This window comes from Podarcis erhardii (assembly GCF_964252035.2).
Source record: "Podarcis erhardii genome assembly, chromosome: 2".
Lineage (NCBI taxonomy): Eukaryota > Metazoa > Chordata > Lepidosauria > Squamata > Lacertidae > Podarcis > Podarcis erhardii.
This window is the reverse complement of record NC_138498.1, coordinates 49,102,398-49,119,964: the sequence shown is the minus strand read 5'-3', so window position 1 is coordinate 49,119,964 and position 17,567 is coordinate 49,102,398. Positions and strand designations below refer to the sequence as shown.

Below are 17,567 nucleotides of genomic sequence, written 5' to 3'. Positions count from 1 at the left end.
CTTTTCTTGACTGCTCTCATTATTCTTTTTGGCAGAACTGCAGCTTATGCAGCTGCAGACTTTCCCAATCCAATGCCTGCTGTTGCCCTTTCTTGACTGGGTAGCAAAGCAAAATCACCCAACTGACGGACCCTAGCCAAAGCTGGCTACTTATCCAGCCTTCTCTGGAGGATGAATTCAGTTACAGTACCAACAGAACACATTTCACATCAGCCGATCAACAGAAACAGAACAGAACATCACTAAACTGAAATACTGCAAGGTGGTTCCAATCTGAAAGTCTATTGGGGGAAGGGGAGGGGAATTGAAAAGGACAATGAAGAGAAAGAGTGCTTTGATTCTCCACCCCCACCAGAGTATTGTAACTTTTCCAGAAGACTGAGAAGTATATTTGACAGTTAAAAAGAGAGAGAGAGAGAGAGAGAGAGAGAGAGAGAGAGAGTGTGCACCTCAAACCTAAGAACTATTAAAACTGTATTAAGAAAGCATGTTTCCAAGACGAGCAACTTAAGTGCACCTTAAATCCTTCTGGTGGGGTTCAAGTGAACATACTTAGCACAATATAAACCAAATACAATAATTTTCAAAAAGTGAGTTTTTTAAACAGCACTTATAAAGCAGTATAACGCCAGAGGAAGCATTCACATTGAAGCCTTGCTGAGAAATGTGTTTATTTTGTCACAGGCATTGCCCCACATTACTCCAGCGGTCTTTCTAACTTGGAAGCCAGGCTGGGATAAGCTCATCTTCAGAATGCCAATGTTAACACACTTTAAGCACTCAACAGCTTTTTTCTTTTTTTTTAATTGAAGCTGGCTTAACTGGCATCGGGAACACGTATCAGCAATATTTGCCTTCATATATTCAAATTTCTCTCCAGAACCTTAGGACAGAAAGCTTTAAAGCTTGGGTTTCATATTTTTTTGGAAGCCAAATCAAAATTAGATGCATTATTTGTCTCCACCCCTTGCAGTTCCTCACAAGTAATATTTATCAGCTATGGTAATCAAAACTTGTAAAACAAAAATTGAATACCTGCTAGAAAAACAATATACTGGAGTCAGGACTCAGCTGGTGATCAAAGATTGCCTGCAATACAAACTTTGGCGTAATCCTACAGAGCTGCATGGTTGTGTGTGTGCAAGAGAGAGACAGAAACAGAGAACTCCTTGTAAGCTGCATCCCCTTTGTGGGAGACCATGCAGGGGCCACATGCCTGCAGCAAGGCAGTGCCAGAAACAAAGTGAGTGCATCTAGAAACAAAAGTAGGCGGATCAGTGGATGTGACTCCTACCTTTGTGGAGGCTACAATCCAGCCACGCAAGTCAGAGGTATGTAGACACACACACACACACACACACACACAAAATCTCTCTACATTCAGGCAAGCAAGAGACATTATCGCAATTCAAGGACACTGTTCAGCCAGGTGAAAGCATTCAGGAGGGGAAGGGAAAAGACCTGTGAAGGATGTGCTCTGAAGAAAGGGGGTGTGGCCTTTGGAGAGTTGGGAGGGCCCAACAGAGAGGATTATGGGTCAGCATTTGGCCCTAGGGGCTGAGGCTCCCCCATTCCTGGTTTATGCTCTTAGGGAGCGTATAGTTAGGCAGTGTTGCCACAGAAGAATTACACAGTCACTAGTTGGCAAGACTCTGACTGCCTTAAATTAAAGCTGGATGGTTTATTGCTAATAGTTAAATTAAAACCTCTGCTTCACCACAGATGCTGCGTCGATAGCAAGGTCAGAAAAAGATGAGGAGCAATTTCCATATAGATTGAACAACACTGCAAGATCAGATAGAATATAGATGAGTCAATTCAAAAATGCAGAGGGAAATAAACAGTGTTTAAGAAACAAAGGAATTGTCGGAGAACATTAGTTTTGTGAAAGGTAATATGTGGTGACATGGATTCATTCCATTATTTGGGTTTAAAGGAGTAAAGAGGAAGTGGCAATTGCCTCCCAGCCTCTTTCTGCCAATCTTCCACTTGCAGGAAGTTGGGATCTATACCCACATACAAATGCACACTCTGGTTTAATGACTATCACTAGTACTATACTGGAGAGTGCTTTGGCTTTAGCATTTACTAGTATACCGTAATTTACTGCACCAGCGCTAAGTAAGTATAATGCTTCATGAACCTTGTAAATAATGTTTTAAAGGGTATATAAACTCTTGAAAATGTCCATGTATGAATGTTTCAAGATCAGCAGTGATCTAGCATTTTAATTGTTCAAGATTAAAATTCTCAGCCATCATTTCCCTTTGTTTCTGCTCATGGCAACGTTTTGTGTGCACAGGCGTTTGTTTTTTAATAAACCTTTCATACAATCACGCATATGGAACCCTAATTTCTACTCCTTAAACTAATCTTGGTAACAGAAGAAAAGCACAGAAAAGATACTGTATATTAACCTGCAAATATTTAAGTTACCTAGGCAACTGCAATAAAGTACAGTGGCACCTCGGGTTACAAACACCTCGGGTTACAAACACTTCGGGTTATAGACTCCGATAACCCGGAAGTAGTACCTCAGGTTAAGAACTTTACCTCAGGATGAGAACAGAAATCACACGGCGGCAGCACAGTGGCAGCGGAAAGCCCCATTAGCTAAAGTGGTACCTCAGGTTAAGAACTGTTTCAGGTTAAGAACGGACCTCCGGACCTACCACTGTACTTGACAATGAAAGGAGGGGGGACACAGAAAGCAATATAGAATTTACATCAAGGAGGCAGATCCACCTACCAATCTAGGTATTTAATTTTATTATATATGTATCCCCCCCACTCCTTTCCCTTTAGTGAGTTCAGAATGATGTACATGAGATCATTCCCATTTTATCCTCACAACCACTCTATACAGTGGTGCCTCACAAGACGAAATTAATTCGTTCCGCGAGTTGCTTCGTCTTGCGATTTTTTCGTCTTGTGGAGCGCGGATTCCCCGGGTATTAACGGCTTTAAGAAAAAGGAAGCAAACTCACAAGACGTTTTCGTCTTGCGAAGCAAGCCCATAGGGAAATTCGTCTTGCGAAGCACCTCGAAAAATGGAAAACCCTTTTGTCTAGCGAGTTTTTCGTCTTGCGAGGCATTCGTCTTGCGGGGCACCACCGTATTAGACAGCTTGAGGCAAGAGCTCAAGGTTACCAGATGAGCTTCTTATGGTCAGAGCAGGGCTTTGAACCTAGGTCTTCAAAGCCCACACCCAGCTTTCACTAGAAGCTACACCTAGGTTACTCTCCCCCACCCCAGTTAGAGTCCTTTATTGCTCACAATATATTTCCGTGCATTTTCTCTACAAGCATACTTCAAAACCATGCTCTCTTATGTTTTCATGAACATAACATAGGAAATGTGAAGTGGCATCCTAGATGTGCACATAAAATGAGGACTACTACATTCTTGCAATTATGGATTTATGAGATATATTTTATATATATTATTAGGATTCCGGGATGCAATATAGTTTACATAACTAAGTGTTGCTAGATTGACCCAACCACGTTGAGAACAAAGAAAACAATCACTTTAACTATAGTTATATCATCACATTTGTGCATATGACATATTTTTGTGGAAACCAACATGGTCCTTAAAAGCCTAGATGGACCAAAACCATTCACCCTCAAGACTGAAGCTATATATCACCTTAAAACTACAAGAACAGAGAAACTGGTGCACTGCCACCCTGTGAAATCAAATACACAGCAGTGTTCCTTCAAGGTATTTGTTATAGAACAAAATATTGACAACAGGATTTCTGAAGCCACACCACATATGCACAAGTCTTTCGGTTGTTTACATTATTTCAGTACCTTTTGAAAACTAATTGTTCATTAAGCTTAAGCTGCACAAGATTAAAAATTCAAGCTGACAAGGCACAAAGTCTGAAATTTCTTGCCCATGCACGATTAGTATTTTTAATGGAAAAACAAAGCTATATTTGGATCAACCTTTCTTTTTGAGGCATATTTTTAATATAAATAAATAAATAAATAAATAAATATGCCTGGTTAAAATATTTGCCTAACTTTGCTGGAAGGAGGATAGAAGCAATCTTTTGCAAAAGGAGTTAAATGTTATCTAAAATTTCATATACACTACACTGTATCATATGAACTGTATACCTTTCACAGAAGTACCATGAACTTTTAAACTTACAGAGAAGAGGTCAAAAGAGAGAATTGGAAAGAGAAAAAAAATAAAGCAATAAGTGACTCAGCAATAAATAGATAAAAATTATTTAGATCACTCTTCCCCAACATGGAGCCCTCCAGATGTTCTGGACTGTTCATCCTGCACAGCTGCTCCAAATCCAGCACCCACATTAATGTTCTAATTGCTTAACTTTAGAAGCAAACACTATGATATTTTGTACATCTCAACAAAATCAACGTTTGTCTGCATATATAGAATCAAAATGCAGTTGATTGCTAAGATAGCAAAACTGGTGTAATAGGGTTTTTGAAGGTTTTCTGAACTAAACTGGTATTGAAATACACATTTTTAGTTCTGCACTTGAATATTTTATAGTGCTATTAAAATCTTAATTTCCAACACTTTTAATTAAAACACAAAGCGAACCTTTGCCAAATTTCAGGTTTTCCGCCTTCAAAGACGTTATGCTGTTGCAACTAAAAACAATGAGGCAACCAAATTACCTGCATTCTGTTCTTACAATCTGGGAGTGGCAACTTGTGATATTTGGGCTTTGCCCAAATGTGTACAGCAGCATTACATTTCCAAGAATACATACTTGTTTTTACTCACACCCAAACAGCTCCCCGGAAAGGAAAAAAATTAATAAATCTCCAAATACTAAACACTTAAAAGTTTGTCAGCCATGAATGTGACCAAAGAACAGTGTGAATACTGTATTCATGACAGAAATTCTACAAAGCTTCTCCACTCTCAAACTCTCTGCCCAGACTATCATCTGCAAAAGTAAAAGCCCAATATAGTGAGGTCCAACACAAAATAGAATAGGATCTTATACTGGTCACAAAAACAGTCAATTTACAGAGTTTTTGCTCTATACTTCCTACCATTCATCTTGCTCTGGAACAAATTCCAGTATTCCAGCCATATTCTAAACGTTAAAGTATTTTCTTTTCATCTCAAACAGAACCTTAATACATACTTAAGACCAGTACTTTTTTCTGGGGGGAGGCAGGGGTATGCATACCCCTAAACATTTTGTGAATCTAAGTTTGGCCTCATTGAGGGGCAGTATTTCAATATGAGTAGGAAAATGAGAGTACCCCTAAACATTTTTTTAGAAAAAAAAGCACTGCTTAAGACTATCATACCTAGGTATTTTATACTGATTTGACAGTTGGTGCCTTCAGAATAGAGATAGGCAGGGATGTCCTAAAGTGTTTTCATCTGAAGAAAGTGTTTCAGAAGTGGGGCAAGTGAGGAACCAACATGTACACCTCACAAAACTTCTACATAATGCAATCTGCAAGACAACCAAGTAATTTTAGGTAGTTGCACAGAGATTATCATTGCTTTTGGCAACAGTCTCCTATAAGCAATAGATCATTGTGTTCCTGGTGGCAAATTTTGATGTAGATGTTCCTAAAAAAAAATAAACGAAATTGGCTTAGCATGTAGCAACCAAGGAGTCTGACAGGTTCTATGCACCTGTTTGATTTCTCCAGTTTCCTGAGACACACCTTCAGTTGAGCAGGTGCAATTGTGTTCTGACAAGTCTTAAAAAATGGAGGAAGGAGCTAGTCCTGACTAGCATCATTCCAGGTAACATTCAATTTACATAAATATCTGGGAACCCATTCAAATGTCAGGATTCACTGTACAAAATGCAAAAAGGTAAGGGTAACTATTAGCAAGCAGTCGCTACAACCACCAGCAGGACAGCAAAATGGAGCCCTTGGGATAGGGACTGGTATGCTGAATTTCAAAGTTTCATGCCGAAGCTGAGCTTTAGAACTTGTGCTGTAATAATATAGAATGAAGCGTCCCTGATGTGATTTGGGAGTGGATTTCCCAAGCAGATTTCCCTGGGCACCAGGTAACCACAGCACTGGCTACGCCATATTTCTGGAATTAGAGGACAAGACTCTTCTTGATTCTCATAACTTCCCCACCCCTTGCCTTTTTACAACTTAAAGCTAAAATAGAAAGGTGTCAGGCTCCTGTTGTGAAATGGGAAAGGCAAAGAGAACTGTGACATGTCTGTAGCAGCCTTTCCACCTGTGCAGTTCAGTTTAGGACTGAGACAAACTTGATATAGGCCACAAGTAAAGTGCTTACCCATGTAAACATTTCACACATGCCTATCTCATATACATGCATCTACCAAATGGAGAAGCACCTAGAATGACAGGTTCTGGGACAACTTTGTTCACTACAAAGCTCAGGAATGAAACTCACCAGGTGGTTTGGGAGCGCACACTGTGAACCTAATCTACCTCACAGGGTGGTTGGGGAATAAAATGTGGGTGGGATAAAGAAAATAATGCACACTACCAGAAAAGTGTGTGCAGAGGTCTAAAAAAATGTAGTAAATACTTACAATTAGCTTGAGGTTACCAGCAGTGTACCCTCCCAGGCCTCTGAAAGTTTATGAGTACTAAATGCTACATGTGAGTGGTTTGTCCCATATGGCAAGTTGATTTGAACAAGGCAGGCAGCTTCTAGAGTAGGTCTCCTTCCCATGGTGTCTTCCAGCCATTTACAACTACACAGGTGCCAGGGGATAAGGCTTCCCACTGTCTGTGTTCGCGCGCCTCAAATCTAGAGTAATTGAAGGGCCGAGAGAAAGGCGCTTTGCACATGCTCAGAAACCCCTTTCTGAACTGTACTACAACTTCGCATCTTCCAGAGCGGAGACCAAGCATTGAAAACAGTCGAGCCCACCTTCCCCCCGGCCAGCCCCAATCCTCGCGTCCCTCTTGCTCTCAAGTCACCCCTCCCGCTGACTAGCTTCGCGCGGAGCTGGAGGAGGGGCGAGATGGAGGCGTGTGGAAGCGCACGCTTCGCCCCCAAGTCGCTCCCCTCCTGGCCCGGGAGAGTTCAGGCACCTGCTGCCCTCGCCTGGCAAGCCAAGCTCCTCCCAGCCGTCTCTCTCTCTCTCTCTCTCTCTCTCTCTCTCTCTCTCTCTCGTCCTGCCTCACCTGTCCCGCGGGTCCACCCAGCTGGTGGTCTTGGTGGCGTGGTCGATGTAGTAGACTTTGCCGTCGTAGTCGCGAGCTTCCTCCCAGCCCTCGGGCAAAGGCAGCTCCTGCCTGGGCATCTCCTCCTCCTCCTCCTTCGCCGCCGCCGCCAGCAGCAGCAGACAGACAGAGCGAGCGAGCCCGGCAGCGGCCCCATGCAAAGAGCTCAGCAACCCCCCGCCCAGCCCAGCAGCTGGCACGGCGGGCCGGGGCGAGGGGCCGCGGCGGGCCGCGGGGCGAGAGCGAGGCAGCCGGCGGGGCGGGAGCCTCGCATCCTCAGCCAGGCGGCGCTAGGGACGGGGGGGGGGCGGGGGCGAGTTGGAGTCCTCCAGGTGTTGCAAGCGAGCCGGAGAGCCCCGTCGAGCCTGGCTCTGCCCGTCCCCACCAGGAGCAGACCCGGCTCCCCTCTTTCCCCTTCGCCGGCAAGTTCCCTGGAGCCCGCGAGCTGCAAGGCCGGCGCTAGTCCTTCGACGGGGCCAAGCCCACCACGCTCTCCGCCAGCTTTCTCTTGTGCCGCCAGCCGAGCTCCCTCTCCGTCGAATGGCTCCGGCGAGAGACGCGCACAATGCTGAGCCTGCCTCCCAGGTTCCTTCGGTCCCCTCCTCCTCCTCCGCCCCTTCTCACGCCGGTGCTACTGTAATGCAGGTAGTAGAGCCGCCTCAACCTTACATGGCGCGCGCGCGCACTCGCACGCAGAAGGGAATGTGTCGGAGGCGGCTATTAGCGCAAAGACGGCCAGCCCTCTGGAGACAAGCGCCGCCGCCGCCGCCGCCTCCTACTGCTCCTGCCTGGAGCGGGGAGCTGATAATCCACGGGCAGCCTTAGATACTCCCCAGCCTCTGGCCAGGTTGGGAGAGGCCGAACCTGGAAGGAACGGGATGCGCGCGCGCGCGGGGGGGGGGGGGATTCGCACGCAGCCCTCCCTCTCTGCGGCTAATGGGAAAGTTGCCCGCAGGCAACTGGAGAGGACGCGCTTCCCCACTGCCTGTATCTGCGGATACAGCTAGGTAGCCGTGTTGGTCTGCCATAGTCAAAACAAAATAAAAAGATTCCTTCCAGTAGCACCTTAAAGACCAACTAAGTTAGTTCTAGGTATGAGCTTTCGTGTGCATGCACACTTCTTCAGGTATCTGAAGGTATCTGAAGAAGTGTGCATGCACACGAAAGCTCATACCTAGAACTAACTTAGTTGGTCTTTAAGGTGCTACTGGAAGGAATCTTTTTATTTTGTTGTATCTGCGGAGAGCGGGCGGGGAGTTCCCAGGCTGCTTGGGGGTCACTGAGGAGGGGGGAGGCGGTCCCCCCCCCCCAGCATCTCCCTCTATGCGAAGTCTCTGAACTGAGAAGGAGACCTGAGGAGTCCTTAACGTGGCTGCCTCGTTGGCTCCGAGACAGGTTGTCGTCGAGGAAGCAGGCGGCGCCAAGGCAACGGGGAAAAGGGAAGACACACTCGAGAGACGTCGGGACGGACGGCCCCTGCTGTCCGCCGAAGAGGGGAAGGAGGTGCTGCATCGAAGAGCCTTGTGGCAGCTTTATTATTATTATTATTATTATTATTATTATTATTATTATTATTATTATTATTATTATTATTACCTTGAGCTTTGGGGTGCGACTCTCCACTTCAGCAAAGGACTGCAGCTTCCCCCTACGCCTTAAAAAGTTGGTAACTTTCTTTCAAGGTGCCACAGAACTTGGTTTTCGCTGCAGCTATCCTCCGGGGAATTTTCCATATACCTTTCTGCAGACATACCTGGGAAATAAACTTATTTCATCAAAAATATCCATGTGATCAAAACTGTTAGTCTTGAAGACACTACATGGAAATTTTCCCAGCGAGCACCCCCACATTTCCAGATGTACAGCTGAACACACCCACCCACGCACAGGAGCGCCAGCCTTGTGTATCACCACAAGCATGTGCCAAAGGATGGGGGGGGGGGGAGAGATTCTGTATATCCTGAAAAATGACACTGATTTATAACTTAACACTGTTTATAAGTCCTTTCAATTTCACAGATCTTCAGGCTGAACAAACATTTTTTAAGCTGCCCATTTCATGGGAAACTGCAAATGAAGTGGAAAAACTGAACACACTCAAGGATAGCATTTGCATTACCTATGCTCAGCTGACGGTGTCACACAAATGCAGCAAACTTTAAGATAAAACATAGGTAGGTAGTGTAAGCCATTATGCCGACCACTGATGCCATGGCAAGTGCATGACTCCTCCACCAATCACAAGGATGCATCAGAAGAAAGCGCCTCTGCATATGGAGGAAGAGCACCAATAATGACCACGTATTTTGTTAGGATGTAGAATGGTTGCCCTTCACCTTGTCACTGCAGTTCTTGTCTCATAATAAAGCTGAACAATCTGATTTAGAACAGCTGTTAAGGTCCCTGTTGCCATTTGCCAACACCATTATTTTTTATAATAAATGTATTTTTCAACTCTGATAATAAAAATTGATTCCTCCACTCTGACCTTGTAGTTCTTTTGGGCTTTTTTAATATTCAAGACAACATTTTAATTTATTGCTTCCCCCACCCCCATGTTTTAAAATTCTGATAAGGCCCATCCATTTAAGTCAGTGGTTTCCAACCAGTGTGCCGTGGTACCAAGGTGCCTTGAATGATGGTCAGGGGTGCTGTGGGCAACAGTGGCCTCCACCTCTTGTGTCTCTGCCTCTCAAAGGCTTTTGCGGCTGTTCGTTGCAGCAGCCCTGGCTACAAGCTCCAGAGGTGAATGGTGCCGGCCAGGGGGTGCTGGCTGCCAGATGCTGAGGCTGCCTTGGAGTAAGCAAGCAAGCGGCAAGGAAGCCCAGCCAGCCAGCCCTTGCTGTTGGGATTGGACAGACAAGTCCCAGCATAGCTGTCAACTTTTCCCTTTTTTTAAGGGAGAACCTATTCGGAATAAGGAAATTTCCCTTTAAAAAAAGGAGAATGTTGACAGCTATGAGTCCCAGGCACCTGGGGTAGTGTGAAGAGGCACCTTTCTACAGGGCAGCCCAGAAACCAGGGGCGGCGGCGGCTACCCAGAGGACTCCCAAGGCTGAGGGAACACTCCACAAGGAAGGGTGTTCAAAAAAGAGTGAGAGCCTGCCAGCTCTGCAGGCAAGGGGTGACATAACAGGGCTCCTGAGCCCCACAGGGGTGCCGCAGAAAGAATGTAGTTGCTCATGGGAGCCGTGGACTCAAAAAGGTTGAAAACCTCCAATTTAAGTGTATCTGATAGAATTACTAGTTGTGTTTTACAGGGATAGAATCCTATGCATGTTTACCCAGATGTAAGACCTGTCATGTCACTACACAGAGGCACAGTCTTAATTGTTCATCTTATCACTGACAGTCACAACAAAAGAATTTGACATTTTCAAAATATGTTTGATTTATGAAGTAATGGGTGACTATTGGCTCATGTACAAATAAGGCAGAGGGTGGATGATTCAGTGGTATAATAGTTTTTACCTATGTAAAAGGGAGTGTTGTTTACTATACAGAACAGGGAACTTGCTGTGAATTCCTAGCAACCTGCCACTGTGTGTAATGCTAAGTAGTTTAGCGTGCTATGAATGCAAATATCAACCTAGGTATACAACGGACAACCTAGACTCAATTAACTGTAGTTGTCATTTCTTGATTTCTATGTTTTCCTACAATAACTTAATTGTAATTGTTATTTCTGATTTCTGTATTTTCCACCAATTGATAAAGATATTATTGCTGCTCTTCCCTAGGCCAGTATGTTTTGTTTCTTCCCAAATTCTTTGTCTTTAAAACACTCCCAGGGAAACACACACCTCACCCCACTGAGGTGCTGTGGCAGAATGGAACAAAAGGATCTTCCTTCAGCAGTGGACAGGAAAAGGCACGCTCTGCTTACGTCAAGCCATAATGTTATGTGATTTGAAAACAAAACATCTATTTATTTAATACCGAATCTTCAAGGGCCAACATAGCATAATCTAAACAATCTCAATAAGTTTTAATCTAGAGTTGTGGTTGTTTTTAACACAGGGGCACCTCCCTGCTAGCTACCCTTACAAGGCCTGCCAGATTTAGGTGAGTATGAGCTCTGTGTAATGCTTTTGTCTCCTTAATGCTTGAAAAGCCATGCAGATAAGAATACCTAATACCAGTACTTTGTTTGCTGTTCTCTTTGTTGTACAGAATGAAGGGAGATTCTCCCTCTGTAGACTCCTCAGCTATTCCTGTTTTGTGGTACCTCTCCCTAATTGGTTGCTGTTTTGCTTTGGGGTACTTTTTTTGGGTGGTGCTACTCTGGTTCGCCAGAAGCAGCTTAGTCATGCTGGCCACATGACCCGGAAGCTGTCTGCGGACAAACGCTGGCTCCCTCGGCCAGTAAAGTGAGATGAGCACCGCAACCCCAGAGTCATCCACTACTGGACCTAACAGTCAGGGGTACCTTTACCTTTACATAGGGCATGGCTGGCCATCTTACATGCTGAAAGTGGATGAGGTTCATTTTGAATGATGAAATACTGTATGATAATATTGTTATGAGTTTGTGGGTGTCGGATGCCTAATCCCTAGGTCCAGCAAGTGTTAACAGCTAATCAGGCCAGGCTAGCATCCTGGTGAGGTGTAAGGAGAACAAAGGAAGAGGCTTTGTGGGAGATGCAAATGGCTGGGCGCCCTCCCTCAACACCCAGATAGTGAGAACAAATAAAGCCTGGATTGTAGGGAAATTTAGGGTTTGCTGTGATGTGACCTAGAGGGAAACGTTGCAGGCTGGAAAGACAGAGAGAGCCATGGCTGATTTCTGTTTGAATCCAAGGCTGTGGCTATGGGAGAAACAAGGCCATTTAGGGTGTTCATGTTGTGAACCCCTCTATTGTAGGCTCAGATTGTATATATGTATGTGTAACTAAACCATGTATCATAAAGACATACCACAGTCTCCACTCATTTCTAAAAAGAAGCACGAACTCTGGGTAAGCTCCTGGAACTCCTGGAATCTGGAGATTGGTGTGGCGTGCAACAATATATTAGCAGACAGGCCATTGCAGAGCAAACTAATGCACCATGAAGCAGCCGGATAAGAATCTAACAGTAAGTAATAGTATGTGCGGAATGAGTGATCATTTGTATGAGAAGAGTTTGTTACATGTGCCCAAGACTAGAGTCCTTTCTTCCATCCTGGTTCTGTATCTATGAAGCCTCAAATCTCATCCCCACTTATTTGATCTTGCTCTGATGTGAAGTTATCTCAACGCTGCGTGTCTCCTGAGTGCATCAGAAGCAATCCTTCCTGGCAGACTACTCTGTGGGGGTGTAGGGGGTTCTTACAATCTTTAATCTCTCAACATTTAAAAATCTGTTGGTATAAATTCTATCCCTACCTGCAAATGCATGCAGTAACCATGACAATTCATATTCTGACTGGCTAGTCTTTAAATCCTTCCCCTTTTCTGTTAATCCTGATTTGGTAAATTCTCAACTCTCATAGCAAATCCAGGTGTATGCATTAGATTCTCTTTTGGAGAAATTGTAGCCCTGCATGACCAGGCATGGAACACAGTTCCTGCTTCTCCTTTTTTTCAACAAACAACATATATCAGTCTCTGTTTTGAAAAAGTACTTGTGGATCACTACGTAAGTTATTGGAGAACCTTGCTGGCCATAACTTCTAAACCAGCAATCCAGTATTTTCTACTTTTTAAGTGTTTGGCTGCTTTTTATAAGCATTGTTTTAAACACTGTGCAAATTCTAATATCTGTAAATAAACTCTTGCTCTTCAACTTCATACTGTGCCTTGTGAAATTCCCTTCTGCCTTCCCAGGTTGCTACTGAGTCTTATTACCAGGCTTGCGTCCCAGATAATAATGAAGGATTTTAGTAAAGTGCCTCTGGAGACCTGATGAATGTCCAGCATGGTTACAATGTACTGAACTTTTAAAGTAAGTTTGGTCCTTTGGGAAACTAATAAACAGGCTGGGAGTAGACAGGAAGTTTAAAGAGAAACTCTGCATCCCCTATTTTTGTCACAAGCAGGAAGTATTGGATATATTACTCCCCGCCCCCCAGCAACATCTTGTATGCCCTCCTGCTGTGGAATGTGATTGCAGTAGAAGTTGATGGATGGATGTTTAGAAAGATATAGCATCACTTCATTCTGCCTACCCTGAAGGATGGGAAATGGAGGGAGCATTCTGCCAAGGGTTATTCCCCTGAAGTTGGTTGTCCTGGCCCAGAGATAACCTCACTGTCAATCCATGGACTTGAGTTTTGTTTACTAAACAGAGAAACAGGATATGCTAAAGAAACCTATGCTTAAAAGATTGGTTTCATGACACAGTGTATCACTTCTACTTGCCTAACACATAATCTAGGGGAATCCCAGTAATCATAGCAGTGTGTGTGTGTGTGTGTGTGTGTGAGAGAGAGAGAGAGAGAGAGAGAGAGAGAGAGAGCTTTTTCTGGGGGGATGCAGGGGTACACATACTCCTAAACATTTTGTGAATCTAAGTTTGGCCATTTTGTGAATCTAAGTGTGTGTGTGTGTGTGTGTGTGTGTGTGTTTTCTCATTGTTGGCCTGGAACAAGTAGGTTATATGTGATATTAAGCCCAATATTAGTTTTCAGATCTGTGTGTTCATTGTTGTGGTCCTCAAATCCACTTTCACTGCTTGAAGTGGAAAACTTTGGGTTGTGATGACTTCATGTCAGACATCCCCTCTTATTACATTTTACTTGGAGAGAAAAGCAGAGGAGATGCAGGCTACTGTTTTGGACGGGTGCAATATTTCTCCCATAATGTGCAGTTCTGTGCTCAGTGCTGCTGCAATAAAAAGAAATTGGGGGAGGGGGGGAGAACAGAGGTGCTATGAAGCCCAGTGGCAACATGGTCAAAAGCTTTTTAAAGAACAAAAAAACAACAACAAAAAATACACCTCCACCTTTACTAGAAAGGAGTAGGCCTTGGGATGTCATAACCTGTTAAGTACAGAGCAAACATCACTCAGTGAAGCACACTCTTCCTATGGAATGTGTGTCAGGCATGCACCTGCTCTGGAGGCATGAGTCATGTGGAATTTAAGTGACAGGGCTTGGCTGGTGATTGTTAAGTAACTCAGCAGCCTGTTTGTTCTGCATCACCTTTGTAATCATTAGTACTTTGTACACCTGCAGTAGAAATTCCAATCACTCTACAATTAGGTCTGTAGCAAGAGAAATACTTAATTCCTTACCACTAAAACCTGCAGATGCTAGAAGGGCAATCAGTTGTTTCTACCGTTGATGTAAGACTCTGTCAGCAATGTGGATAAAAAAGACAATGGACTCAAGTATCTTGTGTTGGTCCCAAGCTCTCACTTATAATCATTTCATTAGGGGAAATAGGGAGGGGGGCTTGCAAAGTGAGGACCTTAAGGCTTCCCAGGCACTGATATCCTATTCAGGCACACATTGCATGTATGAATGGTTTAGTGGGCTTACTTTCTGTTTTGCAGTCTATCAGTAATGGGTGTTGGTGGTGTAATATGGAAAGAGATAAAATTCATATTTGAGAATAAAGTTATCTGCTTTATCCTTTTTCCTTGCTGCCTCAGTTTTTTAAAAAGCTTCCCCCCACCAGGCATAGAGAGAGCAAGAGAGCATTACCAAGTAGGTCAATCCTCTGACATATTGATCCAAAAGTGAAACATTTTTACGGAGTACAGGTTTCAAGTGCATGGTGGCAGCAACATGAGGCCATTTGCTTTGGATACGGAGGACACTGAATGTAGGATAGTGTGGTCAATTGATCAGGAAAACAACTGTCCCAGCTATTCATTGTGTCAACAGGTAAAGCTTTTCCTGGAACAGAAAACATTTTCGCTCCCAAACGCCGCAAACCTGGAAGTGAGTGTCCCGGTTTGTGAACGTTCTTTGGAAGCCGAATGTCCAATGCAGCTTCCGCAGCTTCCAATTGCATGCAGGAAGCTCCTGCAGCCAATTGGAAGCTGCGCCTTGGTTATCGAACGTTTTGGAAGTCGAACAGACTTCGGGAACGGATTCTGTTCGACTTCTGACGTACAACTGAACTTGCTTCTGTGCCACATAATGCCTTTTGTACTCTTGAAGATAGATAGATGAATGTGTTTTGTCTTTGGTACATATCGCCTCCCAAATAAAACTTGTCCTGTGAAAACAACTCAGGCTGCAATCCTAGAGATACTAACTAGGGAGTAAACCCCACTGGATACAGGAGGACATAAGTCCAACTACATATTGAGAGGGTTGCACTAAGTTTTGTGGCACCTTCAAGGCTAATGTTTAATTGCCTTATTGTGGCATAATATTTCTGCCACAGGACATTTCTGTCTTTAAGCCACCACAATACTTCACCCCTCTCTCTCCTCCTGCCTCCCCCTCCTTTACACTGAAGCAGCTTAATGTGGCTACTTCTCTGGAATTTGTTCTGTAAAATCTCCTTACATTCTATGCCACTCAGGAATGGGGGAATGCAAAGAAGGAGTAAATACATTTTCAGCTGAGAGCTATTTATTTGTGTTGCTGGGCCAGATGCTGCATTGCCTGCTTGGTGGTTCATTATTGTGCTCTAGCCTGTCATACCAGGGCTCAGTTGGTGAGAATCATATTTAAATTAGTTTTTTTTTTTTTAAGAAAGCTTGGTGGGTCAGCACTATGGGCACAGATACTGCTGGAATATCCTTTGATTTGGCTTTATTTGTATTGCCTGCTGGTTCATTGTATTTGCTCAGAAGTTAATAAGGAAACTTGGCCAGTCAGAAGTATATTTCTTGATTGCTAGGACACTTTTTAAATAACTGTTGGGTGCAGGGGACTTCACTACTTCTTTTACACCCACACACAAACCCCCAACACTCTCTTTGGGTTCATATGCTTGCTTTTAAATCTAGGTGTGTGTTTTCTTAATGATACATTTCACAGCCTTTCATAAAATCTCTTGTGCACACAAAATATTTGTCAATTATTAATAAAGGAATAACAAGCAAACAGTTACAATCAGTTCATGGTTCCTTACTGAAAGTTAATTGCGCAACATATACTTTTGGAAATATATGAGCCTACTCAGAAGTAAACCCCATTTAATTCAATGAGATTTAATCCAAATGTAAGCGGACTCAGGATTGCAGTCTATGTGCTTGCATATAATGGAAACTACTGTATGCATGCCAGTCTTTTGGTTATATGGGGAAACATAAGCTACATAAATCAGAACTGTGGATATTAAAAAGCATAAACAAACATACTTCAAATAACTCATTCATTTGTTGACAAAACCAGTTGCGGCAGGACACTGTGAGCAATGCTAGAAATGGAGCTCTGAGCGGATGGTTCATAGCAACCAGTGTTGCTTAGCAGACATGTGGCAATGTTTTAAACTAGGCGTGTAGGTGAAAGCAATGTTGTTTTCTTCTTCCTGTGCAAGATCTTCCCCAGTTTGGGCTTGGTCCCTTGCAGAGATATGCTAGTGTGGCAACTGCTGGGCAAACACAAATAATGTGAACAAATGAAGGATGCTCCAAGGTACTTGCATTCCTGAGCCCTACTAGTTATAGGACTACAGTTGTGACCCTATGTCAGGGGTCAGCAAATTTACTGCGCCTCGGGCCGGTGTCTCCAGCGCCGATTGTGCGGTGGGCCAGAGGGCGGGAGAGCGCGTGCCCATACGCTTGCACACACACTATTTCCGGTGCACTTCCAGGTCGGAGCACCGGAAATAGCTTGTGCGCATGTGCATGGGCCTCCTCCGACCCGGATGTGCACCAGAAATAATGCTTGAGCATACGCAAATAATGCTTGCGCATGCACACAAGCTATTTCCGGTGTTCCTCCAACCTGGAAGTGGGCAGCTGTGCAGCGCAGCGTCGGTAGTAGCGGGCAGCAGCAGCAGCAGGTGGGGGGGGGGTCACAGCGGGAAGGATTAACGAATCCCTCGGGCCTTATCCGGCCCGCAGGCCTTAGTTTGGGGACCCCTGCCCTATGTTAAGGGTGAACTGGCTGAATAACATTCTGCCATTATAATGAGAAATGGTAGGGGCAGTAGGTTCTATGGATTAAAGTGAGGAAATAGTTCGTCTGCCTAATATGTAACAAGTCTGCATAGAAGAATAAATTCTGAGGGTGAACTGTGCCAAATTTGGAGAGAGGGGATAAAAAAATGGCTTGTTTTGAATTAGTTAAACATTTGATGAGTGACTTCATGAATTCACCTTCCTACAAGACCTTGCTGGGGTGGTTTTTCCAGAAACGTTTATCTGTTTTCAGTGCATGTTTTGGGCAACTTTTAGATCAAGGTGAAAAACTACTGTATGCTTTTGTCTAATAGTAGTGGAATATGATTGTAACATGTATTGTTTTGTGGCCAATAATAATCAGCTGGAATTCAGAAG

General features: G+C 44.0%; 1 protein-coding gene across 1 annotated transcript in view; it reads right to left on the bottom strand.

Moving 5' to 3' along the window:
- Positions 1 to 7,389, bottom strand: part of WWC1 (WW and C2 domain containing 1) — an 80,736-nt gene extending 73,347 nt beyond the window's left edge. Inside the window, exon 1 of the mRNA XM_081845918.1 lies at positions 7,143 to 7,389. Coding sequence (XP_081702044.1) covers positions 7,143 to 7,261 — 119 coding nt within the window. The 5' untranslated portion in view covers positions 7,262 to 7,389. The remainder of the gene's footprint in view (positions 1 to 7,142) is intronic.
- Positions 7,390 to 17,567: the final 10,178 nt, after the last annotated feature.